Source organism: Equus caballus, chromosome 6 (genome assembly GCF_041296265.1).
Source record: "Equus caballus isolate H_3958 breed thoroughbred chromosome 6, TB-T2T, whole genome shotgun sequence".
Classification (NCBI taxonomy): domain Eukaryota; kingdom Metazoa; phylum Chordata; class Mammalia; order Perissodactyla; family Equidae; genus Equus; species Equus caballus.
The window spans coordinates 67,356,457-67,383,980 of NC_091689.1; the positions used below are offsets into that span (position 1 = coordinate 67,356,457).

The window sequence follows — 27,524 nt, forward strand, 5'->3', positions numbered from 1 at the left end:
ATCTTCACTAAATTCCTAGGATGGCCTCTGAACATGGTCTTGCCTGTTACAAATGAGACATGATTTCTCTGACTATCTGAGATCAACTTACTGCCCAATGAAAAGGCCTGGGGTAACTCTCTAATGGAGAGAAGAAGCCTGCTATTAAGGATCAAGGAAACAATGAAAATATTCTTTTGGGCTTAAAGGGGAGAAGAGAGCTGTCTCTGCCACTGTATGATGATTAAAACCGCAGAGGAATTTTCTCTGCTCTTAACCTTTCTAAACATTTAGCCTTACTTTCCTTTTCCTTACTGTTAACATACCACACCAATACTATAGCAAAATTCCATTTTATCAAAATAGGTTGGAACCAAGATCATTTTATTAAAATCGTATTTTCTGATAAAATGGAAAATACCAATAATCTATAAGAACTTCTGTGTAGAAGGAAAAGTAGAGACTCTGATCCATCTGCATAATGGTAATAAAAGCTAAAACTGCCACTGCTCCTTCCTTTTTTCCTTTATAAATTAGAATATTAAAAATCAATTAAAACCCCATAAAAAGTACATGAGCGCATGTAGTTCTCTTACTACACAGTGACTGCCATTTATATTGGAATGAGATTATATAAAATTTTTATTTGTTTTACTTATTATAAATTTGCTTAATTTGTTATTTTCCAATTGTATTTGTGCTGCTGAGCTGTCTTGTTAATCTGGGACAGTTAAACAAGTTGTTTTGATATTGTGTTTACGAGACCTCCTTGTAAAGGCTGGCAATTTTGCACTGAAAACAATATTTCCCAGCCCGAAATGGAAACAAGCACCATGTATAGACACGAGGCTGCCTTATAAGGGACAAGCGGATGGGGCAGGATGTGAATGACTTACTGTCACTCCTCCATCCCGCAGGAAAAGTTCAAAATACACTCCTTCCTGGTTATTGGAACTGACCTTTTCAAATGTTTATCAGATTAAAAGGAGCAGGAGTTATACTAAGCTGACTTTGAATTGCATGAAATAAAGCAAATGGCTCTTGAGTAGATGCCTTCTTTGAGTGATATTCTTACAACCCAAATCAGTTTTTGAGGATTATAATGAAACAAGTCAGTAAAAACAAGAACAATGTGATGGTGATAATGGTCTTTGTATATTAGACCATTAAATCATTTGTATATTGATTTATACTTATATTTTAGCTGTTTGAAAAAGTCAGAGAAGTTTGTCCAAACGTGCATGAGAAGATCAGAGCTATTTCTGCAGATCTCAACCAGAACGACTTTGCCATCAGCAAGGAGGACATGCAGGAGCTTCTCTCCTGTACCAACATTATCTTCCACTGTGCCGCCACCGTACGCTTTGATGACCATCTGAGGTACAATCCCATTTCCCTCTCGTGGCTTGTGTGTATATGTGTGTGTGCACCCGTGTGTGTGTAAGTTTCTTTATGGCATCTGTTAAAAAAAAAAGATATATTCTCAATGAAAACAAAATACAAAAGAGTAAAACATCTTCAAAATCTTACCATCCAGAGATAACCATTTAATGCCGTGGAGAACGTTCATGCCAACATTTCTTTATGCATGCATAATGAAATAGATTCATGTTCGATTTTACAGAAAAATGGCATCGTATCGAGAATGAGTTTTTCAACCTGCTCAATTACCTTTTTGGATATCTTTCATTGTCAATAAATACTCTATTATAATTTGTATGGACTGCATGACATTCCGTTGTGCATGTATATAATATACTCAACCAGTTCCGTATTGAAGGACATTTTTTTGATTGTTCTAATTTTTCCCTATTATAAACAACTCTGCAATGAACATCTCTGTGCATACTTTTTTTTTTTGTATACCTTTGGGTGCTTTCCCTGTTGGGTAAATTCCCAGAAGTAGAATTGTTAGATATATACCAGAAGTGCCCATGTTATGAACAATTGACATTTTCGCATGTAATCCTAACTTGCTTTCCCAAAAGGCGGTGTCAATTTATACCATCCCTTTGCACATGAATGCTCATTTCTGACACCCGCAATACTATGTAACACTTCTTCAATTCTTTTTGACATTGCCAATAAGATAATGGAAATGGCATTGCATGTTTTGATTTTTATTTCTCTGATAATCAGAGAGGTTGAAGACGCTTAAATGCTAATTGGCATTTTATTCTTTTGTGAAATGCCTGTTGATGCTCCTTGTCTATTTTTCTCTTGAAACATTTCTTTCTCATCAATTTTAAAACTTCTTGGAAGATTTACCTTATTAACTCTTTGTCTTTCATAAGGTTCAAAATATTTTAACAATTTATCATTTGTCCTCAACTCTGTTTTAATTTTTTATGTGGTCATTTATAATTTCTTCTAGTATTTTTATTTATTTTATTGTGTATTTATTCTTCTAGTATTTTATTATTTTGTTAAGTCTCTGACCCATTTAAAATTTATTTAGCTATAAAGAGAAATAGTCAGGAAAATTCTACAGAAAAAAGAGTAACATAAGTGTTAATGTAGAGTAACTTTTAAAAAAATTTCTAACAGATGGTTACTTCTTAAACAACGTTTATTAAATGATTTATTTTCGCTCTTTATTTGAAAGGAAACTCATAATATATTAAATTCTCATTTTTGAACTCTTTATTTTGTTCCATTAATTAGGCTTTCTCCTCTAGTACCACAGTATTTTAATTACTGTAATTTTTATTTTATTAGGCAAGAATACACACATCCTTCTCTTTTTATAGAATTTTCCTGGCTATTCTCACTTAGTTATACCTCTTGATTAAACTTAGAATAATTTGCCAAGTTTTTAAACATTTTGGGAGTTTTGGATTACCTTGAATATGTAGATTCTTTTAGAAAAACATATTTAAAACATTGGTTCTTCCTGTCCAAGAACAACATCTGTCTATTTATTCAATTTTTCTGTTATGACCCTTAATAAAGTTTTATCATGTTCTTTATATAGAGCCTATTCATTTATAATTGATTTGATATATTTAAAAAATTTTTTTAATGTGTGCCTTTCTTCCATTGCATTCTCTAAGTTTTGTTTGTATGTAGGAAAGCCGGTGATTTTTTTACGTGACTTTTATAAATGGGCACCTTACTGAATTATCTTCTTGTCCATTCCAGATTTTTTTCAGCTGCTTCTGTTTGTTTTCCAGATATACAGTTACGTCATCTGATAGTGATTTTTGTAACTGCCTTTGATCTGACAGTTATTTTATTTTCCTCTCTAATTACGAGGATGGCACTTCAGAGCAACGCTAAGTGGTAGTAGTGGCAGGCATCCTTCTTGTCCCTAACTTTAAAAGCAGTGCTCACCTTTTCACCATTAAGCGTAATTGTTGCTGTTAGTGCTGAGGAGTCCACTGTGACTCCTAGCGACCCTGTGGACAGTGGAGGGGAACCCAGCCCCATCTTGCTGCTCCATCCTCTCGCCTTCCAGTGCTGTGTCAGGCAGTGCTCCACTGCTATTCATAGGGTTTTCATGGCCAAGCTTTTTCGAAGTGGGTGGCCAGGTCCTTCTTCCTAGTCTGTCTCAGTTTGGAAGCTCTGCTGAAACCTGTCCACCATGGGTGACCCTGCTAGTATTTGAAATACTGGTGGCATAGCTATCAGCATCACAGCCACACACAGCTGCCACGGTATGACAACCAACAGACAGGAGGTGTGGGTCCCTGATGAGAAAAAAACCTGGGATGCTGCAGTAAGAGCACTGAATCTTAACCACTAGATCATCAGGGCTGGCTATGAAGCATGATACAGACTAGAACATTGAAATATATATATTTTTAATCATTTTATTCTTCTTTTAATGATTTTTTAGAAATTAAATTGGAAATGGATATTGAATGTCGTTTTAAAACTTTTCAACAGATATAGAGATATATAGTTTTTCTCTTTTTGAATTAAATTAGATTAATAGGTTTCCTGATATTATATATACCATGTATTTCTGGAATGAACTATTGCATTGTCATCACATAGTGTTTATATGGCTTTGTATTCTATTAGCTAAAATTTAAGATTTTGATGTCAATTTTCATGCCTGACCTGGACGTTTGCAATAGAAGCTTATATTTCTTGTTCTATATACGCTGTTGCTCTCCTCCAGTTTATTTAAATTTTCCAACTTCTTGAATTAGATGCTTAATTTATGTATTTTTATTCTTTTAATGACGGCTTAATCCTCTTTACAAATTCAGAGGATTGTGATTTTTTTTCCTTCCAGTTGTTTTCACAACCGACCTGTAATGCACAAATGCTTCAGTAAATAAGATTTATGTGCACAGAATACATCAGCAACATACAACACATTCCAAGTATCACATAACTGTGTAGTCACCACTCATACTTTTCTTCCTCGTCCTTTATGTGGCCACAAAAATCAGATGGCTATACCAGTTGCTGGAGTAGGTGCAATCACAGCAAGGCAGGATGCTGAGTTGCCTCATTGTAACTCCTTCTGCTTCATCTTCTCTAGACATGCCGTGCAACTGAACGTCACTGCCACCCAGCAGCTCTTGTTTATGGCCAGTCAGATGCCAAAGCTCGAAGCCTTCATACATATCTCTACTGCCTTTTCGAATTGTAACCTGAAGCACATTGATGAAGTCATCTATCCGTGCTCTGTGGAACCAAAAAAAATCATCGACTCCATGGAGTAAGTTGGGTCAAAGGAGTGGGTCAAGGGTGCGCAGATTGTTGTTCTCTTTGATTCTTTGTAGCCATTCATTAATGCGGTAACAAGGTGGGACCCCTTGAAACAAAATGCTTTGCAAAGGTACTAGCTTTAGCTACCTTGTCCCTGCTGTTCCTTCCATCCCAGGGTGGGGAATACAGTGCTTGGTAATGGGGTAGCACAGGGATAGAAAAGTCCCACAGAAATGTTTTGTTAAACAGTTAAGGACTGCCTGAGGTACCTGGGAATACTTTACATAGAGGTAGTTTCTCACTTCTTTTTTTTTTTTAAAGATTGGCACCTGCACTAAGATCTGTTGCCAATCTTTCTTCTTTTTTTCTTCTTCTTCTTCTCCCCAAAGCCCCCTGGTACATAGTTGTATATTCTAGTTGTGAGTGCCCCTGATTGTGCTATGTGGGACGCCGCCTCAACATGGCCTGATGAGCGGTGCCATGTCCACATCCAGGATCCGAACCAGCGAAACCCTGGGCTGCTGATGGGGAACGCGAGAACTTAACCACTCGGCCACAGGCCGGCCCCAGTTTCTCACTTCTTAATGAACTGAGCATTGTCACTAGATAAAGGAAGTTCAGAAGAAAGGTTTTGACAAGGTTTGACTTCAGCTTCTGCAATGTATTAGCGGTTTGACCTTGAGCAATTTCCTTGGCCTCTCCGAGCTTCAGTCCCTTCATTTGTAAAATGGGGTTCATAATAGTGTCCATCTTATAGTTGCCATGATGAATTGAGTTATGTAAAGCAATTATTGCAGTGTTAGGGAGGGTTTAATAGTAGTTAATCAAAAGATTAGTAAAGAAGAACTAACAGAAAAGAGGAATTTCTCCCACGTCTGGCAGAAGGAATCAGTCTCTGGACGTATTTGGCCAAGATACACTTTCCTGACTGTTCTATTGTGCAGGAGAAATAGTGTCTAGCATTTTTCTCTTCTTGCCAACTCACAGGAACCACTTTCTTGTTAGGACATGGCCCCAGTCTTGGAATAAGTATGCTTCTCTTTTGTGCTTTGTTCTTCTGCTCCATTTACCAAGTTTATGTTGTTGTTTTTTTTAACTCTGTGTAGAAAGTATTACAGCAGGGAAAATAGAATATTTCACAGTGAATTTGTCAGATTTTCATTTCATATGATACTGTATTTCTATTTAAAATATACTCTTTAAAATGAAACCTTAGCTAAATCGGGAGCTCATTCCCTTCAGGGCAAACATTTTTATCTCGTACAGCTCTGAGAATAGATACTTTTATGTGTCATTTAAAAATATCCAGGACAAAGACAAGTGAAAGTCATCTAAAGGACCTGGAGGTTACTTAAAGTTGCTAATAAACAATGATTTGCTTAATCAGTGCAAAGGAACCTTTCAGAGTCCAGAATTTGTCAGGATAGCTGGAGAAAAGACACTCTGATGCCCAGAGTGAGTGTGGGAAAGTCGACATTGAAAGCCTTGGAGCGTTTCCGGGATGGAATTGATTTGTTTGTCAGCTGCCCTGATACAATGTTGTCTCTTGGTAAACGTGGTGCCTACATATTAGCTACTCCCAGGAGAGGGGTGACCCCTTTTGATTCCAGACCCCACCGCTGAGATTCCAGAGACTTCCCTTGCTGTTGACCTCTCTAACACCTGACAGATTAGAGCACAGTTTGAGGCAGCAAGGGAGTCTCTGAGAGATCACCAGAGAAAAGAGGTAGGAAATGAAGATTCAGTTCAGCCACAGTGAGAGGCCTCTCTGGGGACTCCACTTCCTCCCCCTAAACCGTGTCCAGCCACTTAAAACCCCGAGATTTCACAGAAGAATAAACTCACCTCCCAGAGGAGAAGTTGATTTATCCTCAGGTATTCAGCACTTCCCAAAGTTCTCCACTCTGTGTCAACTGGCGAAGGCACGTAATTGCTCCATGATTTGTGATCAAACTGGAATTGACATTTGCACAAAGCTTATGTCTGTCTGTCATTTCCTGCTCTCCAGGGAGAACAATTTAAAAAATATATATGTAGCCAAGCAGAACTAGGAATGAAATCATATTTTGTCTCAGGATACACTTTGAATGCCATTAGAGAACTAAGGTGTTTTTTAAAACAGAGAAAAAGTTGTAACCACAATTTATTAGTTCAAATGTTATATTCAGGGCCGCCTGCCCAGCCTCACCTCTCTCAGCCCTGCTCACATTGGTGCTACAGTCATGCTGAAGTACCTACTCCCCTCTCTCATACCTCTCTGCCTTTGCTTATGATGTTTCGCTTTGAGACTACTTCCAGCTCTGCTTCCCCAGGTTAATTCCTATTGAGAGGTTAAAGCTTTCTCCTGGAAGCCCTCAGGCTTAGGGGGCCTTCCCCAGTGCTCCCATAGCACCCTGTGCTCATCTTTATCATTGCTCTTAACACGAGTCACTCTAACTACCTGATTGTTTCTCTATATCCCCCATTAGAAAATAAGCTTCTCAAAGAAGAGAATGTCTCTTGCTCCTCTTTGCTCTCCAGGCCAGCACGTAGTAGGCACTCAAATATTTGCTGAATGAATGAAAAGTTTTTGATGGAACTAGATGATCATTGTTTATACTATTCAGGCTGGAATTCTTGTTGTTGTTTGTTTAGACAAAAGCAAGAATAGATGATAGAACTCCATCACAAACTGATATTTGGAGATGTGAAGTTATAAGCATAAAATATCTATGTGCCCACATCTTACTCCTGTTTCTGATTGCCCATTTTTTCTTCTTAAACTTCGAATGAAACCTATGTGCTGATGTGACAACTAAAGCACAAGCAACAAAATAAGAGGTAAACAAATGGGACTGTATCACACTGAAAAGCTTCTGCACAGCAAAAGAAACCATCAACGAAGTGAAAAGACAACCTATGGAAAGGGAAAAAATATTTGCAAATCATATATCTGGTAAAAGGTTAATATCCAAAATATATAAAGAACTCATACAACTCAATAGCAAAAAACCAACCCGATTGAAAAATGACCAAAGGACCTGAGTAGACATTTCTCCAAAGAAAATATACAAAGGCCAACAGGTTCATAAAAAGATACTCAACATCACTAGTCATTAGAGAAATGTAAATTAAAAACACAATGAGATATCACCTCACTCCTGTTAGAATGGCCATCATCAAAAAGACAAGAGATAACAAATGCTGGTACTGATGTGGAGAAAAGAGACCCTTGTGTACTATTGGTGGGATTATAAATTGGTACAACCACTATGGAAAACAGTATGGAAGATCCTCAAAAAATTAAAAAATAGAATACCATATGATCCAGTAATCCCACTTCTGGGAATATATCCAAAGGAAATGAAAACACTAACTCAAAAAGATATCTACACCCCCTGTTCATAACAGCATTATATACAATAGCCAAGATATGAAAACAACCTAAGTGACCATTGACAGATGAATGGATAAAGAAGTGGTGGGATATATATATACAATGGGGTATTATTCAACCATAAAAACAAGGCAATCCTACCATATGCAACAACATGGATAAACCCTGAAGGCATTATGCTGAGTGAAATAAGTCAGAGAGAAAAAGACAAATGCTGTAGGATCTCACTTAAATGTAGAATCTAAAAAACAAGCAAACAAAAACAAACTTTTAGAAAAAGGAGATCAGATTTGTGGTTACCAGAGGCAGAGAGTAGGGGAAGGGGGAGTTGGAGGAAGGTGGTCAGAAGATACAAACTGCTAGTTATAAGATAACTAAGTACTAGGGATGTAATGTACACCATGATGACTGCAGTTAACGCTGCTGCGTGGTATATAGGAAAGTTGTTAAGAGAGTAGATCCTAGGAGTTCTCGTTACAAGTAGAATTTTTTCTTCCTTTTTTTCTTTTTAGTATATCTATATGAGAAGATGGATGTTAGCTGAACCTGTTGTGGTAATCATTTCACAATATATTTACATATCAAACCATCATGCTGTATGCCTTAAACTTATACAGTGATGTATGTCAATCATTTCTCGATAAATCTGGGGAAAAAAATCTATGTATTAAGTTTAGAATAATTCATTGAATGAAGCCCAGCAACCCTTTACCAACCACACGATTGTTCATGACTGTTTCAACAACTCCAGTAACAGATGGAATTTTATGGTTTTATAATAACAAGTAGCATTAAAGTTATTCTGAGTAAATATTAATTCACCTAAATCCAAGTTTAGTTGCTTGGTTTAGCAAGATAGTTTTTCTCTGATTTCTTTTCTATTTGGTCATTGGCCTTTGATTAAAATAAAATTACTTTCCAAGATTTTTCTATTTTCAAAGTTTTTATTTCCCTTGAAAATTTTTATTAACAGTAAACCCATGGGGCCTACCAGTTGTCATTGTTCTTAGTGTTCCAGTGGTCCTCATTTTTAAAAAAGGAACCAGGAATTAGAGAACAAGATGATTTTGAAGCTGTGCTCTGGGTTTGTGATCTCAAGAAAATCACACATGTAGATGTGTTGTTAACTAGGTAAGGGGAATCCTTTCAGAATGTATACATATACCAAATTATCACTATCTGTACTTTGAATATCTTACAATTGTATTTGTCAATTATACCTCAGTAAAGCTAAAAATAAAATAAAATAATAATAATAAAGAAAAGAAAGCCACCCATGAAAAAGTAAAATGATCCTTTTTTCCCCCAGAAAATCAGTTTAACGAGAATTCCAGTTTGAGGAAATAAAAGAGGATTTTCAGTTTTTTCCCAGAATTTTCCCAGTGGCGTTGGCCCCAGTGGCACTGCTCAGTGTTGTTAATAAAGGGAGCAGGTCTGTGAACCTAAAGCTCAGCCCCTATCCGTGTCCCGCCCTCTTCAGCTCACCCCATTTTCAGACTATCTCATGGCCCAAGCCTGCCAGGCCTCAGCTCCCTTCTTTCAGCCAATATCTGAAAACCTCCAGAATTACCTTGGTCCTGAACCATTCCCTAAAGATGAAATTTGATTGCGTTCGTACAAAAATTTTAGCAAGGTAGCATAAACACAGTTTAATAACTTAGTTAATGCTTTTCATTACTATGACAAGCATGGCCATTAAACAGTGTTAAACAACCAATTTTTTTAGCTCTTATACCTACAGTTGTCTTCTGCCATTTGTCCCAACTACCACAGACATTTTATCATGTAATTGTGTCACCATTCTTACTCATCTCTGCTTTTATATTTAGCTTGTACATTCGTTGTTACGTGCTGTCAAGTTGGCTTCAACTCCTAGTGACCCTTTCAATGAGTGTTCACAATGGCTGTCCTCAACAGCCCCACGCAGCTTCTGCAGACTCATGCCTGTGATTTCCTTTATGAAGTCATTCCATCTCATATTTGGTCTTCCTCTTCTCCTGCTGCCTTCTATTTTTCCCAGCATTACTCTCTTTTTCAAAGAATCCTGCCTTCTTGTGATGTGCCCAAAGTAGGGCAGCCTTAGTTTTACCATTTTTGCCTCCAGTCATAGTTCAGGCTTAATTTTCTCTAGGGCTCACAGGAGCACCTACATTTCATTGGTATCTGGTGATTGTGACACCACGGATTCACACACATGTGGTTTGGACCCATGCGCTGTGCAGCAGAAGGCAATGGTAAACCACTGCTATGCTTTCCCTTTTTTTCTTTCTTTTCTTTTACCTTGAGAACGTTATGATGAGACAGTCCAAAATGAAGAGTGCTGGAAGATGACACCCCCAGGTCGGAAGGCACTCAAACAGCTCCTGGGGAAGAGCAAAGAACAGGTACAAATAGCGCTGTTGCTAATGACGCAAGTAGACTAAAGTTGAAGGACATCCAGCAGCTGAAGTGCACGAAGTTGAGAGGAAAGTCTGAGGTTGTACCAGACATCCGATTGGAACATGGAACATGAGAAGCATGAGCCAAGGTAACCTGGAAATTGTAAAGCAAGAAATGGAATGTTTAAATATCACCGTGCTTGGTGTTAGTGAACTAAAATGGACTAGAATGGGACACTTTCAGTGAGACAACTACAAAGTGTTCTAATCTGGAAATGACAAACTCAGAAGAAACCCAGTGGCTCCAATAGTGAAGCACGATATAGCACAGGCAGTGAGGGGCTCTTGTGCAAGCTCTGACTGAATAGTATCAGCTAGACTCCTGGGAAAACCTGTTAACATAACCGTCATTCAAGTCTATGCTCCAACTACAGAGGCTGAAGAAGATGAAGTTGAAAGTTTTTATGCAAGTATCCAAGAAGAAATTGATCATACACCAAACAAGATAGGCTTGTAATTATAGGCGACTGGGATGCAAAAGTAGAAATAAAGCAGAATTAAACGTTGGAAAATTTGGACTAGGGATCAGAAACGCAGCAGGAGATCAGCTCGTGGATTTCTGTGAAACCAACAATCTGTCCATTGCAAATACATGCTTTAAGCAGCCAAACAGATGACTGTGTACATGGACCTCATCAGATGGCCAATGTAGACATCAAATAGACTATGTAAGTGAAAGCAGGAGATGGAGACGCTGTATTCTCGCTACCAAAACAAGACCAGGTGCAGACTATGGAACTGACCACAAACTGTTCATATCAAACATCAGAGTAAAGCTAACAAGAGCACTAAAAAAAACCATAGTGCCAAAATATAATATAAACAACATTCCCCAATGAATTTAAAGGCCACATAAAAAGCAGATTTACATTGTTAAATTTAATTGAGGGAGAACCAGAAGAACTCTAGACTAAAACCATAAACATTAAGGAAGAAGCCGAAAAGACAATGCCCAAGTAAAAGAAAAGAAAAATAGAGACGAATGACAGAAGAAACACTAAAGATTGTTAAAGACAATTGAGAAGCACAAGCACGAGGTCACAAAAGCAGGGTTAGAATTCTGAATGGAATTTTTCAGTGACTATCACGTAGAGATAAAGAGAACTAGGATGGCCAATGCAAAGAGATAGAAGGAAACAACAAAAAAGGAGGAACAAGAGGTCTCTTCTAGAAGATTCAAGAAATCAAAGAGAAGTTTCAACCTAGATTAGGAGTGCCGAACAACCAACAGGGACACACACGATCTCATCAAGAAAAAGCAAGGGAAGGTGGAAACAGTACTCTGAAGATCTCCACAGAGGAGACAAAAGGATGACAGATTCCTTTGAAGAATGCTCCTATGAGGAAGAACCTGCAATTTTAGAAAGTGAAGCAAAAGCTGCCCCGAAAATACTGGGAAGAAATAAGTACCAGGGGTATACGGAATATTGAGAGAATGTTTTCAAACCACAGAGGCTGAATCTGTCAAAATCCTAACAAGAATTTGTCAACAAATATGGAAAACAAAACAATGGCCGACCGACTGGAAACAGTCACTATGCATCCCAGCCCCCACGAAAGGAGATGCTGAGTGCAGCAACTATAAGACCACAGCTCTGATTTCCCCTGTAAGCCAAGTGATGCTCAACATGCTGCAACAAAGGCTTTTATCTTATATGCAGCTTCCACACAGTAGGTGATATTTACCCTTGGAAACTCATGTGCATAAATGGGTCAGGGATTGCCAGTGAAATTCCAGTTTTCCGGAATAACAGCTTAAGTGGAATGCTTATTTTGAAAAATGCATATAACTGACCAGGAATGATAGGGCTTTGGGGTTGGTTCTTTCCAAGGTAACTCCTCTTAGCAGAGCGAGTGTAGAAGAAAAGGGCTTTTGCACCTGTATAAAAACTTGAAATAACTAGAGTTAGGAACTAGAAAAATGGATCCATCAATATTTACTGCTTTGTTTAATATACTCAAATCAATCTAGTAAATACACCTTAAGAATGGAAGGATAACTGTGAATCATCATTGAGCAATTATTGTGAGCAAAGACACTTTCACAGACATTTAGTTCCTTAACATAATATTGTAAGGTTGATACTTTTATCACTACAGTCCTGATAAAGGAACAAAAGGTCAGAAAAGCTAAGGACCCTTCCGAAGTCTCTCAGCTAGTAAGTCACAGAGACAGTTTTGCCCCATGTCCACGTGATTCTAGCTACATGACTACCGTCTTTCTGGTACACCCACAAAATTGGCAGTGTCAGAGATTAAAAGGCACTTTCCTAAGCTGTAGACTGGGCTTTCCAGGAGCTCACAATCGAATGTGAATAGAACAGGGTAGAATTATATGCGGGGTGTGCTGGAGGAACCGTGACACACTAAGATTGATGGAGTTGGGGGAGGTAGAAAGACTCTAGAAAGAGAGGTGTGGGGGGCCGGCCCCATGGCCAAGTGATTAAGTTCTCATGCTCCATTCCACTTGGGCAGCCCAGGATTTCACTGGTTCGGATCCTGGGTGCAGACATGGCACCGCTGAGGTGGCGTCCCACATAGCACAACCAGAGGCATTCACAACTAGAATATATGACTGCGTACTGGGGGGCTTTGGGGAGAAGAATGAAAAAAAAAAAGAAAGATAGGCATAGGAGACAGACTTGGAGGAATAGGCACAGTGTGGAGAGGTGAGAAGGGGGCACATACCAGGCAGGGCAACTGGAGTGGGAAAACTGGGGGCACATTTGGGGTATAGCTGTAAGCCCCTTTTGGCAGCACATATGTTATGTGTAGGCAAGCTGTTAGAGAGCAAGCTGGAGAGGTAGGCTGGGGCCATACTGGAGATTTTGAACATCATGCAGAGGACCGTATTTAATTGTACAGGCAATGGGCATCCATTGAAGAAGGGGGCGTACGTGTGTATGTGTCCATGTCTCTGTGTGTGTGTGTGGTTTTTGGGTTTTGTTTCATTTTATTTGAATCAAGGAAAGACCTTGATGAAAATGGGCTTTAGGTACATGAATATGGTCATGGAGGGCAAAGGCGGGTAGATTAACACGGGGAGTCACCAAAGGCAGGGAGCACCATTACCTGAGAGAGAGTGGTGTGGAGGACTAGAACTGGGGAGTGGCAACAGAAATGAAAAACACTCATAGATTTTGGAAGAGAAAAACCAATAGGACGTGGCTACCGATTTGCATATGGGCTCGCACTTAGCTCATCAGCGATCGGTTTAGAATACTCATAATTGTCACAGCTTACATTTCTAGTACCAGGGATTTCATTCTTTTAAAGTTCCATTCTACTGAAATTTTTATTCCAAGGGGCAATGCCTTTTTGAAAGCTAATCCCAATTTAGTCAAGTCTTAATGACATAAATTTGTGGAGTGGAGTAGAGTTCTTTTAAATGAGTGATTCCCCAGTTTGCCTGACCATAAGAATCACCAGGACGTGTTAAAATACAGATTATCAGATTATCACCCCTGAAGGTTGATTTAGGGGTTCTAAAATGGTACTCAGGAATCTGGATTTTTATCAGAGGCCCCACTCAGTCTTCCTTATGAGCAGGCAAGTTTGGGAAGTAGTGCCATAAAGTGCTTACTCATCTAACAGTTTTCATTAGAAATGGATTCATTCATATTCCGGTAACCAATGCGCCCTCCTTTCCCCACTCCCCTCACCTGCTGTTGTCTTTCAATTCCTAGATGCTTTAATTGACTAAAAAGTTCCCGATAGATTTGTACCTACTAAAAATCACACTGTTGAAGCTCCCTGGCCACCAGAAGATGCAGCTAATCTGCCATGTGAAAAAGAAAAGGTGTTTCTTGATCAAACGCTGATTGCAATCAGCTGTGGCAGGTGCGCGGCCGGTGGAGGGTGAGAAGCAGGGACAATGAAGGCTGCCTGCAGCTGACAAGTCCCAGAACAGCCCTTTGGGAAATATGAAAGGAGGTCAGACTTAGGCAAGTGGTTTTACCTCGGTGCTAGAGAACACACTGTGAACACTAAGAAAGCGGATCTATTCTAGGGGAAAGGAAAAAGCTAATTTTAGCATCTGTGCTTTTATTTTCAGGATTGTATAACCTTAAGATGGCATCTAAGCAGCCGACCAAAAATTGAAAATTCTGTGTACTTTAAATACAATGGTAGATTGTTTCTTAAACAAACTGAATAGTTTTCATGTTGTCAAGCCATTGGAGGCCAGTTGAGGTGCTCAGTAAAGTCTGGAGGGAAATACAGAGGCCAATTCACCACCAGCACTAGGCTCAGATATTCCCCTGTCCCCAGTCAGTTTAAATTTACTTTGGAGCCGGTTAAATTTACTCCGAAGCCCACTCTGACAAATTGAAGTAGGTCAACATTTAGCCCTTCAGCTTCTCAACACTTTTCACCACTGCCACTGGAACCTCCAACTTCCAATTTTGCTTCATTCTCTACAAAGACATCTCTCTTCTTCCCTTCCCGCAGTCTCCCTACAACCTCACCTCCTTCTGAGTTCACCCATTCTCTCCTATCATTGTCCATCTCAGCTTCCCAAAACCTTACACAGAACACAAATCAGCCCAGCAAGACTGTCATATGGGAGGTCACCCATTTACGTACTGAATAAGGTAGCTGGTTCCTGGGCACAGAAAGGTGATTGGATACAGAGATAAAAAGCATCATCCCTACCCTCCTGGACTCACTGTAAAGTGGGGCAACAGGCACGTGAGCAAGTACATACAGCATGATAATTGCAATAGTCAAGGGAGGAGCATAATCCAGGCAAGAGACAGAGAGTAAACGTTACCGGGAGCAATGTGTCCAGTGCTTACTCCCCAGAGAGCTTTTCCTGATATACCACTGGGTTTGCCCTGATTATTGAATAAGAAAACTAGGAGGAAAAATGCACATTCCTCTTGCCATTTCATTTAGTGAACACATAAATTATGAAATTATTAATAATAATATGAGGTTGATTCAATAACTTTCAAACCAAAAGTTGACAGTAATATTTAGAGGAAATTGTGTACACTGAAGGGCATTTGGTTAATTTCAGAAATGTGTTTTGGCTTTGTGTGGTGTCTTCTTTCCACGCTGAGTTGTTTACTGTTTTAAAAACCAATTGAGGGGCTGGCCCCGTGGCCGAGTGGTTAAGTTCATGCCCTCCGCTTCAGCAGCCTGGGGTTTCACTGGTTTGGATCCTGCGCGCGGACATGGCACCATTCATCAGGCCACGCTGAGGCGGCGTCCCACATGCCTCAACTAGAAGGACCCTCAACTGAAATATACAAATATATACTGGGGGGATTTGGGGAGAAAAAGCAGAAAAAAAAAAAAAGATTGCCAACAGTTGTTAGCTCAGGTGCCAATCTTTAAAACAAACAAACAAACAAACAAAAGCAGCAAATCAAACTTTGGTAAAGAAGAGCATGAACTGATTATAGGTCCCAAAAATGGCACCGCATAACCAATGGATGTGCATACTTGTTACACTAAGCTCTTCTCTGGACCCAGGAAGTGGGTGGATGAGATGGGGAATGGTCTGTTTGGCTGTATTATAAAAGATATTTTAAAACTATTACCTATGTAGATATATGCTCTTTGGTTGTTTCATGAAAATAAGAATGCTTTAGGTTTATTGGCTCATTTCGTTTCATCAAATAGCTTTCATTGCAGTTGTGATTATTCTTGTTTGTCTTTATGAAAACTTGAGAATTTAGAAGAGAGGTAACTATTGCCATTTTTCATGAGTAAAAATGGAGGAAATGAGAAGATGATACAGTAGAATACAGGTAGAGCTAGGAATAGTGGAGGCAGGTCAACTACAGTACAAGTGCTTTCACATTTGTGTTCTCCGATACCTATGAAACCAATATTTTCCAAGACAGCTAACTCATAAAACTTGGTAAAGCCTCCAAGTGCCACCCTTTCCGTGCACACCAACATCCATGACGCCAACTGATCCCAGCCATGTGACATACAATCCTAGTGCATTGCTGGGTTCTGATTTTTTCTTAGAATGTTCTTCTTTCCAGCCTTATTGAAATTAGGCTGTGTTTCTTCTAACCTGGTTTGGATAACCTTTCTGTTTTTGCAGGTGAAAGAAAATGGTGTTAGGTCAGTTAATCCTCTGTTGAGCCACAAATAAGATGAGGTAAAGGTAACATCATTATAAAGATGGAGAGGTTGCCTGCACATTCCCACACACTCTCCCAACCCTCCGCTGGCCATATAATTGGAGTGTCTTCCATTTTTCTAAGTGTTTGGAGTTGTTTTTAGTTCTAGAAACTTCTCAGCCTTTCCCTATTCAGTTTAAATCAAGAGATACTTGAGTATCTAGAAAATACTCAGAACTAGTAACAGCAAGCAAGGAAAACCAAAACGTTATAGACAGTGCTCCTGTTTCATTCCAGTATCAAATAAGAGTTATTAAGAGTGAGAGTTGTGTTTCCGAATAAGTCTTGGCAATAAGCACATCTTAAACGATCAACAGTGTGTCAACGGGAGAAAAACGGTAACCGCTAAGATTTTTCTACAACCTAAATAGAAGGACTGTACCTGGCCCCCAAAAATAAGCATAAAGGTACCAAACACATTGATTACACAAATCACACGAACATATTCAGGTAGGCTAATTTTTAAAAACTGTATTATATCAAAAGTTTAACCAAATAGATCTACCAGCTAAGGGAAACATTAAATATTGAACTGACAAATAATGTTACTGCTCCCAGAGAAGTGCAAATAGATTTTGGGATTATCAAAATGGTTCTGACATCTTTAAAAAAAGGGTTAGGCTGATGCCATGGTAACTCAGTTATTCATGATACATGTCTTCTTTTCAGTAGAGGTATTCAATAATCTCTCTAGGAAAGCTGCTTCAGAGTAATATCATTCCACTTGGCAGACTATTAATAGTTATTAGAGCACTTCAGAATTCATTGGAATTCTCTAGAAATAATTACCTACTTATTAGCATAGACTCTAAACAGACCTTCAAAATACATTTCACAGAATTGCTAAAACAGATTATAAATCTGCAAAATGTAGTTGCTTTTGTTTGGTGAAGCATTGAATGAAACTTTAAAAATTAAAAGCTAAAGGTTGCGAGACTGATGCCCTAAGTTTTAATTGGAGAACACTGAATGGAGGTGATGCCACTGAAGCTCTTTGAACCAGAGAGCCTCTGCGCTCCACAAACACAGCACCTAGCGTGCTTCTGGGCACACGATTGGCACTCACAAATATGTTCAAAGAATATACTTATGAACTTGTTGGAGAGAAAGTGATTGAAGATAATTAGAGATTATATGTAATAAAGTAGTAGGTTGTATCGCTCTTGAATTTATCTATCTAGGTGGGAGGTTCGACTGGTAGGATTGGGCTTAGCAGTGGACAACAAAGAGCTCATCCATCACGCATGATTTGAACAGGTACATAGTCAGCCTTGGTGTCCTGTGAGTGTTCTGAATTCCAGAACTCAAGCTGGAAAGTGGAAGTTTTGTTTGCTTGTCTGTGTGTCACAGTTTCTTTTCGGTCGATTGTCTAATGTGTGTTGCTGTTGTTTAACGTAAGTTGCTAGAATTCTTTTTTTACTCTGACTCCCTTCAGGTGGTGGGACGACGCCATTGTTGATGAGATTGCACCCAAGCTGATGGGGGATTGGCCCAATACTTACACCTACACCAAGGCCCTGGGAGAGATGGTAGTACAGCAGGAGAGCGGGAACCTAAATATCGCCATCATAAGGCCCTCCATTGTGGGAGCAACCTGGCAGGAGCCTTTCCCAGTAAGCCCACTCACCTGCATCCCATGCTTTGCTTCCCAACCGGCATCTTTCTAGCCCAATTCCTTTCTGATGTCCTTTTCTTCTTTTCTTTTTTCTTCTCAAGATGTATAACCGAGCAAATTAAACACAAACTCATTGTATTAGGGCAAAATTCCACGTTGAGTTCAGGATTTATCCAGTACGAGGCTCCCCTGGGAGTTACGCTGACTGTCCTACAGTTGGGTGGATGTCTGGAATTGCCTTCTCATTAACTCCAGCCTCAAAATTTCCAGGGGAGATAGTTTCAGTTCTTGGCTTTCCCATTATGGTTTAACTAGACCAGGATGCTCTTGATGACCATATTGGTAGTATTTCAACTGCCAGAGTAAATAGGAATCACAAAGCTCACAGAAGATTCTTGGTTTAGGAGTAATACTTTTTACCTCTGTATACTGCTGTATCCTTTTGAAAGTACTTTGAATTACTCCATCTTCTTTGAAGCAATTCTGTGAAGCATTAGGACCAGGTAAAGTCAAGCCCTACTACTTACTGACAGTGCAGGCTTTTGAGTTGTCTCATCTGTAAAACTGGGCTAATACTACCCACGTTGGAGAGTTGATCAAATGAGATAATGTATGAGGAAGGCTTAGTGCAGTGGCCTGATCCTTAGTAAAAGGCTCAAAAAATATTACTGCCTTCATTGTCTCGTCTATTCTCTCTCCTCTCCCATTTTACACGCACATTTTGACTTTTACAGATAAAGAAACAGACATAATAAGGTCAACTGACTTGCTCAGGGCTTAGGAGACAAACTCGAAAAGACTTTTCTCTCTAACTGCTCCTAAATATAACCTGTCCTCTAACATCACTAAGTAAGCTAATATATATAAATATGTGTGTAATTGTATAGAAATAAATACATATATATATATATATATATATATAATATGGATGCTATGACTCTTAAAATTTTCAGGAAATGGTTAATTCCTACAAATCATGTTTGAAATGTTCCTCTGGGAGTTAAAATCAGGCCCTAAGTTGAGGAAAGTGATGGTCAATGAATTGGTTAGCAAATTACGATATTAACACAAGGTCCAATTTAGCCCTGAAGATATCATAAAACAACTTGAAACCATCCATGCCTCCTGCTATGAAAAAAATGCTGGCAGAATTTTAATTCTTACACAAATAAAGTGTAGAAAATAGCCAATGCCTTGCCATTGATCTTTATTTTTTTTTTAAAGATTTTATTTTTTCCTTCTTCTCCCCAAAGCCCCCCCAGTACATAGTTGTATATTTCTCATTGTGGGTTCTTCTAGTTGTGGTATGCGGGACGCTGCCTCAGCGTGGTTTGATGAGCAGTGCCATGTCCGCGCCCAGGATTCGAACCAACGAAACACTGGGACACCTGCAGCGGAGTGCGCGAGCTTAACCACTCGGCCACGGGGCCAGACCCTGATCTTTATTTTTGATCTTAGAAATCCTGGATTAGATAGTTCTATGGGCTGGAGTTTCAGTGCTCTTGTTTGAAATTTATTAAGATTACATGCAGATATTCCAAAGGTATGATAATTTTCTGACGTGTGACCAATAGAGATCTTCTTTTTTTCTTTTTTTTTTTTAGGGTTGGGTTGATAACCTAAATGGACCTAATGGGATGATTGTTGCGGTATGTATAGTGATTGGAAATAACTCCTTGAAATGTAGTGGAGGGATGATAACAAGATACTTAGTGTTGGCTTAGCTCCATTGATCCAAAACCATAAATGTTACTATACTAACTACAATTGAAGCAACCTATCTCAATTTTGCGGGTTGAAAAATAGAGGCAGGATGAAATTAGCATTTATTATTTGTGGGTTTTATTATCAGGAAAACAGAGGTACTGTGATTGCATCACTTTTTAGGAGGGCGTTTTTTGGAAAGTCTTTGAGCATCAAGGACCACGTGTGTATTTCCCTTTAGTTACCACAAGATGGGGGTGTTTCCTGCTTTTTGCTGTTTATTAATAGCTTGCATTAGCTTCGCGAATTGGGGATGCAATAAAAATCATATTTGCAAAGATTATTAAATTCTCGATTATAAAACACATACAAGAGCTTACATGTGTTTGGATAGAAATTATATACATACATAAATTACATCAATAACCAGTTCTCAATAGATATGAGAACTACCAATTGGAGCAAATCTTTCAAATACAAAAATTTATGACTATAGAAACACTTTTCAACAATAACCCTCTCACCAGGACCACAACTCTACTCTTTAGAGCAATGAATAGGAATTCAATTCTCTAACTGAGTTTAGTCTTATTTGAAATCTTGTGCTTCCAACTCTGCCTCTGTTCTTCTCAGAACTAGGTCCAACAGGAACCAAAACACAAATATAAGACAGGAAATTGCGATGACTTGTCAAAGACAGTGACAGTGAACTTCTTTCTGATTTCCCTTTTTTCTCCCCTAGGAGCTACTCTCTTTCGGTTCCTTACCTGCCTTCAACTCTTTCTTCTTTAAGCCTTAGTTGGGGTAAATGTTTGGTAACTTAGAACGAAATTATTTTAACATGATCCCAGAGTGAGTTTCATTACATTGTTTACAAAGCTGTACATTTATTCAAATTTTCTAAAATTTTCCAAAGTGGTTTCTTGTGTCCAAAGGAAGGGGAATCAGTTACAAGAAAGTGGAAATTAGAAACATAAGAAAGTGCTAACCACTGCAAATCAATGATGGAAACATGCAGGGTATAAATAATCAGTTATCTCATAAAGTCTATAATCATGACTTTTTATTTATTAACTGACATCTAATTATTGGCATGACATGTATTAATGTGAATAACTCCCAATTCTTGCATCTGAATAACATGAGTGCTCTTTGAGGTAAACGAAGATACTGAAAACAAGTAAATAATGGTGGCCTTTTCCCAAGTAACAGAAAATTTTTGTTAAATGGTGGAATTTTCTTAATGTTTTAAAATAAATATTTCTTAAGCTTTTAGTGTCTACTGTTGCTTTTAAGTTAGTAAGCACTGGCAGAAAACAAATATTGTTTAAGAAATGGTAAATTAATATTAATGGGAAATTTGGGAAACCTTAATTCTTAAAATGTCTTATGAATTGATTTTTAAGATGAGAAAACCTATGCTTAGTGTTTGTTAATTAAGTAAATATATTAACCTCTCACAAATTTGGTGAATTTCACTCCCTAAAGAAACCTGAGGACCACTAGTGGTTCATGGAAATAATGGCACTTGAGATGAACTGAGCTGGGAGGTTGGATAGGCTGAGAGAAGTCAGCCTCAGCACAATAACCTACTATGTAGTGAATTAACGTTAGCTATTGTTACTAACAGCATTAGTATTATCTGTCTGATAGATACATTAGCCTCAGCTGTTACTTAAGACCTGGTTCAATATTTTATGTTCTTTTTCCTGTGCAGGCTGGGAGAGGGTTTCTTCGGGCCATAAGAGCCTCTCCGCTGGCTGTGGCAGATTTAATTCCGGTTGATACAGTCATCAACCTCACCTTGGCTGTAGGGTGGTACACGGCAGTTCACAGGTGTGGATGCTTAAGCCGGCTTTCAAGGATTTGAGGAGGAGGGTGAATCTGTTAGGCTTATTTTCAAAATACAGTATTCATTTTATTGTGGAATACCCTAAATGTGAGAGGGCATCTGTTTCAATATTTTACATAGTTCCAAATATGCCATCATATATGCATTGAGTTATTTTATAAATACTGCTTACTTCTATGTCGATCATAAAGTAATAGATTCTCTAATTCATTTAACCATAAAATTCTTGATAACCAAAAAGCTTTTCTTTCTATTCAGTAATCTGAAATACGGATTCCTTTTTTAAGGCAAAAGAGAGAGAAATAGATGAAATAAGAACATATTTTATAATTTATTGAACTGCCCAGTTCCTGATAAATGCCAAAGTTCAGATCCATGTGTGTGGGTGTTTCCTAGTCCAAAAAAAAATTAGGTTATTTTTATATTTGCCTCTACTAGTAAATGGTAAACAGAATTAAAATTTTCTCATTTGAAGTCAGGCATTCAGGTATTTCCAATTCAGCAGGGCTTAACTGGATTTAGGAGAAAACATAGTCTATATTTTTGCCCAATAAACATGTCCAGAAGTTAGAAATACAATCTGCTTTCTCATCGTCATGGTACCTCCATTTGCTCTATACATATGTCACCCTAGTTGGCATCTCTTTCACACACACACACTTTTCCTAGACTTCTTCCCTTTTGTTTATTAACCCAAAGAAGGAACAAGAGACGGAAGTGTTTCATACATTGCCTTAGTCATGGGAATTATTGAAGCAACCTTGTCTAAATGTTATTTTCCCTTATCTTTCCTTCATTAGTTCTTCATTTTGTTGTATTTATCTAACTTTTATTTCATTTTCCAGACCTAAGTCAACGTTAATCTACCACTGTACATCTGGTAACCTCAATCCATGTAACTGGGGCAAAATGGGTAAGTGACTATGGCAATGTAACTACATAACTGCTAGCATCTGCCCATACACTATTAGTATCTGCCACAGGGGAGAGAATAGACAAAGTGGGTCATGGAGCTTAGAAGCTAGTGAGGAAAAGACATGAAAAATAAGCAAAGAGATAAAATAATTGCAAATTGTAAATGCGTAAGAGTTAACTAGAAGGTACTATGATATACCAAAGAAAGGGGCCAGTGGGAACATTTGCATGATTGTAAGCAATAAGGAGTCCATTGGCTATAGAGATTTAAAAATAAATAAAGCCAAGTAAAAGCCAGCAATTATAAGCAATGTCAGTGATACAACACTCTTCTCACTGAGGCACCTGCTCCCATGCACACATCTCTTGCCCCCTTGCCACATCACTGAGAATGTGAAATGATCAATGACCAAGTAGATTTAGAAAAGCCCAATAATACTAACTTTCGTTATCGAGTCAGTGATACTCTTCATTAATTTATGCAATTAGCCATAAGTGTGACCTTGAAAGTATCTTGTTGAATTGAAGTAGTTAATCCTGCCTATCATAGAAAGTTAGCTAACCGATTCTGTATTCCTTTGTCAATTTAGGAGTTGATTTTCTTGTGAATATCTGAAACTTTTAGATCATCTAGCTGTTGTTTAGGTACTAGGTGTAGAAAAAAATTAAATGTACTTGATTTGTTAGAATCTGATTTTCAATTCAGAGCACTCTACTGTGCTATTCTATTTGCAGAGTTTTTACTTCAGTAAAAATGAAATGAAATGATCTACTCCCTCAAAGTTCTTTAGATCATATATCCAGTTATTAGATCATGTCTCTACATAGTTCTAAAAACATCTGGAAATAAAAATAAATCTCCTCTACCTCAGTAACAGAATTAAGATTTCACCCAGAAAAGGAGGCATTAATAGAAGCAAACAGGATATCTTAAGTTCTTAAATAAAAAGGTGCTACATGTAAATTCCATTTCTGAGACTCAAAATAGTCTTCCGTGCTGAAAACGCTTATGATCTGTTTTATCAAATTACAGAATGTCATAGTTAAAAGTGATCTTAAAAATAATCTAAAATAAACAGCGCTCACTTTATTTCATGTAGGAGGCGCAGAGAGAGTGCCATCTATTCGAATTTATGTGGGGAGCTGGCGCCTGAAACAGAAGTAGAAAACAGATCTCTTGCCTCTCTTGAATGTGCAATAACCACTCCACTAGTGATTCTTAAAAGTGAATATGAATCCCTTTGGGAAAAAAAGAGTTCAGATTCATGGATCAGATGTTTCTTGAAATCTTTTCTGTACAGGGTGTATATTTTTCATATAGATTTCCAGGTAGTGTCTTTTAAGGAGGACAGAAATCATATTGCCATAATCGCTGATGTCTTCATCATAATCAAATAATGGACTTAGGCATTTTCTTTGAAAATTCTACATAAATAAAATCAAAATTGAATTCAAATGAATATCTTTTGAAAAGAATTGTTGAATTTACAAATGTACATTAGAAGTTTTTAACTAGGGGCTGGTCCCATGGCTGAGTGTTTGAGTTCTTGCTCTGTTTCCGGGGCCCACGGTCTCGCCAGTTCGGATCCTGGGCTCAGACAAGGCACCGCTCATCAGGCCATGCTGAGGCGGCGTCCCACATGCCACAACTAGAAGGACCCACAACTAGAATATACAACTATGTACTGGGGGGATTTGGGGAGAAAAAGCAGAAAAAAAAACCAAGATTGGCAACAGTTGTTAGCTCAGGTGCCAATCGTTAAAAAAAATTTAAAAAAATATAAAGACATTCTTTAAAAAAAGTTTTTAACTAGGCTTTATCTAAGTAACAATATAAAAAGAAAAAGATGATTATGAAAAAACTCTAGAGACAAGAGTGGACAATCGAGTCTGACATATTCCCAGAGAAGTAGGAATACCAAAAAAGTAGAAGACTGTGATATTTAAAGTCAACCAGTGCAAAGAAATCCCGCCTTTATATTCTCTCTTTTACTTAATTTTATTACGTAAAAACTTTATTAAGGTTTCGGTGAAATGTTAAGAAATTTCCTGACGGTTGTGCAAGTAATGATCCAGCCAAGGAAATAACGCCCCTAGGTTCTGACTTGAGGGTTTCAGAATAGACTAGATAACCTTGGAATTGAATGATGGATTTAAGTTTTTCTGAACAATACCTCACTGTATGGACTAAAACTATTTCCCCAAGAAGTTGTCTTAGAGTGAATGTTTCAAGAAAAAGATCCAATTCTTAACCCACTCACATTGTTTGATTTTGCAGGTGACCACTTGCCCAGCATAAAAGTCTTAATATTGTTCTCAGAAATTGATTCTTGATGCTACACTGCAGATCTTTAGTCTTTATTATTTTGACCCATTGTAAATGCCATCCACCACAATGAGTTTATATGCTCCTAGACTTAGCACTTATTCTGTTGGTTTTTTCCCCAGGATGCCAAGTCTTGTCAACCTTCGAAAAAATCCCATTTGAGAAAGCTTTTAGGAGGCCACATGCTGACTTCACAGCCAACACCATCACAGTCCATTACCGGAATGCAGTCAGTCACCGAGCCCCTGCCATGATCTATGACATCTATCTGTGGCTCACAGGAAGGAAGCCCAGGTGAGAGGTTGGGTCATAGCTTTAAGAGTGTCACTGCAGGGAAGATTAAGGCCCCAGAGTCCTTAGTCTTCCCTTCAGCTGGGGATCAGAGGTGACAACTGAATCTAACACATATATTCATAAATTTGGGGACAATAGGTATAGGTAGTGATGAAGCCCCAAAGGACAGCTACCTTAAAAATCCTCCATCATAATAACAGCAGTTAAGTGTTAAGGAACTTACTTGATAAATTCAGCAAGTAATCATTCACCCAAAAAGAAAAGCAACTGAGACTCTTTGTCTGGAGTTTTCTAAATTGTTAATCTTAAAATGTACAAGAATGGGAACAGCCTCCCTGATCCACACATGGGATGATGGGTGATGATCTCATTTTTGTACTCACAACAACCCAAGGAGGATATTCTCATCATTTCAATTTTACAAGTGAGGAAATAGAAGCTAGGGGAAGGATTTAAAGGCTCAAAGGAAGTGACCGAGGACAGATTTGGAGAAACCTGAGCTAGATTGACTGCCACCTAGAGAAGAGTAAAGAAATTACAGGGAACTAGGTAGAGGGAAAAGTGTGCTGATGCTGAGGCAGTTGTGTCACCACCTAGCCGTGAGACATAGAACGTATCCCTTCCTCTCTGTCTCACTTGAATAATATTACATGTGTCTGAAGAGCCATCATTATCATCATTCCCACAGGCAATTCCTGCGATCAAGAATCAGAAGCACCATTGTATTGCCTTCTGGCTAGCCCCTTTGTAAGAGGAAGTCTTTCTCAGCGCGTTTAATTTCCATCCTTATTGGCACGGCAAATGTCTGAAACTTGGGCAATGTAGAGTTTATCCAGATTTTCTGAGACCATATTTAAAGCTCATAACTCAGTAACTGTCAGTTTCTTCTTGAGAAAGATGAAAAGGGGACTCTGTGTCTCCAGGGAAGATGTTTGCATGGGCTTATTAAATAGAGACAGGAAAAGAAGAAAAAGCAAACATTGTAGGCAGAAATGCTGAAGCCTTTAGAATATATCACAGTTGGAAGAAGACCTGGATAAAAAGCAAAGTTCAGTAAATAGAAAAAAAGAACACAGGAGGAAGGGACCCCATCAAAATCATCATGAATTTTGTTTATGAGAAATTGAGTTGTAATATTTGTGGGAAATGGGTAGGTTTGTTTGTGATAGGAATTTTAAGAATAATCTTTATGGCAGAAAATGCTAGAATCCTTCCAGACCCTTCCCTACCCCACTGTGTTTGTGTGTAATCTTCTATGCATTTACAACCAAATAGGGACATATGTAGTTTTGCTTTGAGGTAAGTGTGTACGTATATAAATCAATCCTACATATTTTGCAACTTTTTTCACTAATGTTCCATGAAAATCTAAGTCATTCTGCCTACCATTGTCTTTTTTTTCCCCTATGACAAACAACAGGGCAACGGTTATCAGTGCACATGCATTTTTGCAGAATGTGCCACTGGGTCTGGGGTGGATGCTGAGGAGCATGGTTGCTAGACTGGCAGGTATCTGGATTTGAAACTACTACAGGGTTGCACTAAAGGAAGGGTCCTTCGGTTTGCACTTCCACATCAGCACGTGAGAGCACAAATCTGTTCTTTCCTACCCTCATCCATACTTTGCAAAAATCAGTCTTTTGAATTGTCAGACTAATGACAAAGAGTGGTGTCTCTGTTCCTTTGTTTGGCGCTCCCCTGAGTGCTGGAGGGGCTGGGCTGTCACGTGTTCAGTGACATTCACATTTTCTCCTCTGTAAGTTTTCTGCTTCTGCTTCTCGCCTATTTTTCTTTCTTTTTTCTTGTTTTTTTTTTTAAGGAAGATTAGCCCTGAGCTAACTACTGCCAATCCTCCTCTTTTTGCTGAGGAAGACTGGCCCTGAGCTAACATCCGTGCCCGTCTTCCTCTACTTTATATGTGGGACACCTACCACAGCACGGCTTGCCAAGTGGTGCCGTGTCTGCACCCCGGGCCGCTGAGAAACAGAACATGCGAACTTAATCGCTGAGCCACCAGGCCGGCCCCTCGCCTATTTTTCTATTGAGTTGTTCTTATTAATTTATGGAAACTTGTGTGTGTGTAAATATATACTTAATATATTTTCTCCCAGTCAGCTTCTTATCTTGTAGCTTTGATTATGAAGCTTTATGTAAGAAAAGGGAAGCTACCTATAGTGTAGGTCATAAGAGCATGGAGTTTGAGGTCAGACTTACAGATTA

General features: G+C 38.5%; 1 protein-coding gene and 1 long non-coding RNA gene across 9 annotated transcripts in view; one reads left to right on the forward strand and one right to left on the reverse strand.

Moving 5' to 3' along the window:
* Positions 1–27,524, forward strand: part of FAR2 (fatty acyl-CoA reductase 2) — a 144,179-nt gene that overhangs the window by 108,251 nt on the left and 8,404 nt on the right. For all 8 annotated transcript variants that reach the window (XR_011439722.1, XR_011439723.1, XM_023643306.2 and 5 more), the window contains exons 3-9: positions 1,184–1,359; positions 4,475–4,654; positions 18,034–18,211; positions 19,818–19,862; positions 21,635–21,753; positions 22,615–22,682; positions 25,133–25,304. Coding sequence is in view for 6 of the 8 variants with exons in the window: in XM_023643306.2 (XP_023499074.1) it covers positions 1,184–1,359; positions 4,475–4,654; positions 18,034–18,211; positions 19,818–19,862; positions 21,635–21,753; positions 22,615–22,682; positions 25,133–25,304 (938 nt within the window). In the remaining 2 variants the exon portion in view is untranslated. The remainder of the gene's footprint in view (positions 1–1,183; positions 1,360–4,474; positions 4,655–18,033; positions 18,212–19,817; positions 19,863–21,634; positions 21,754–22,614; positions 22,683–25,132; positions 25,305–27,524) is intronic.
* LOC111773952 (uncharacterized) lies at positions 1,116–9,909 on the reverse strand. The gene is made up of 3 exons (XR_002808693.2): positions 9,756–9,909; positions 6,490–6,597; positions 1,116–1,438 (listed from the first exon to the last, which is right to left on the reverse strand). It is a non-coding gene; the product is annotated as an uncharacterized lncRNA (long non-coding RNA).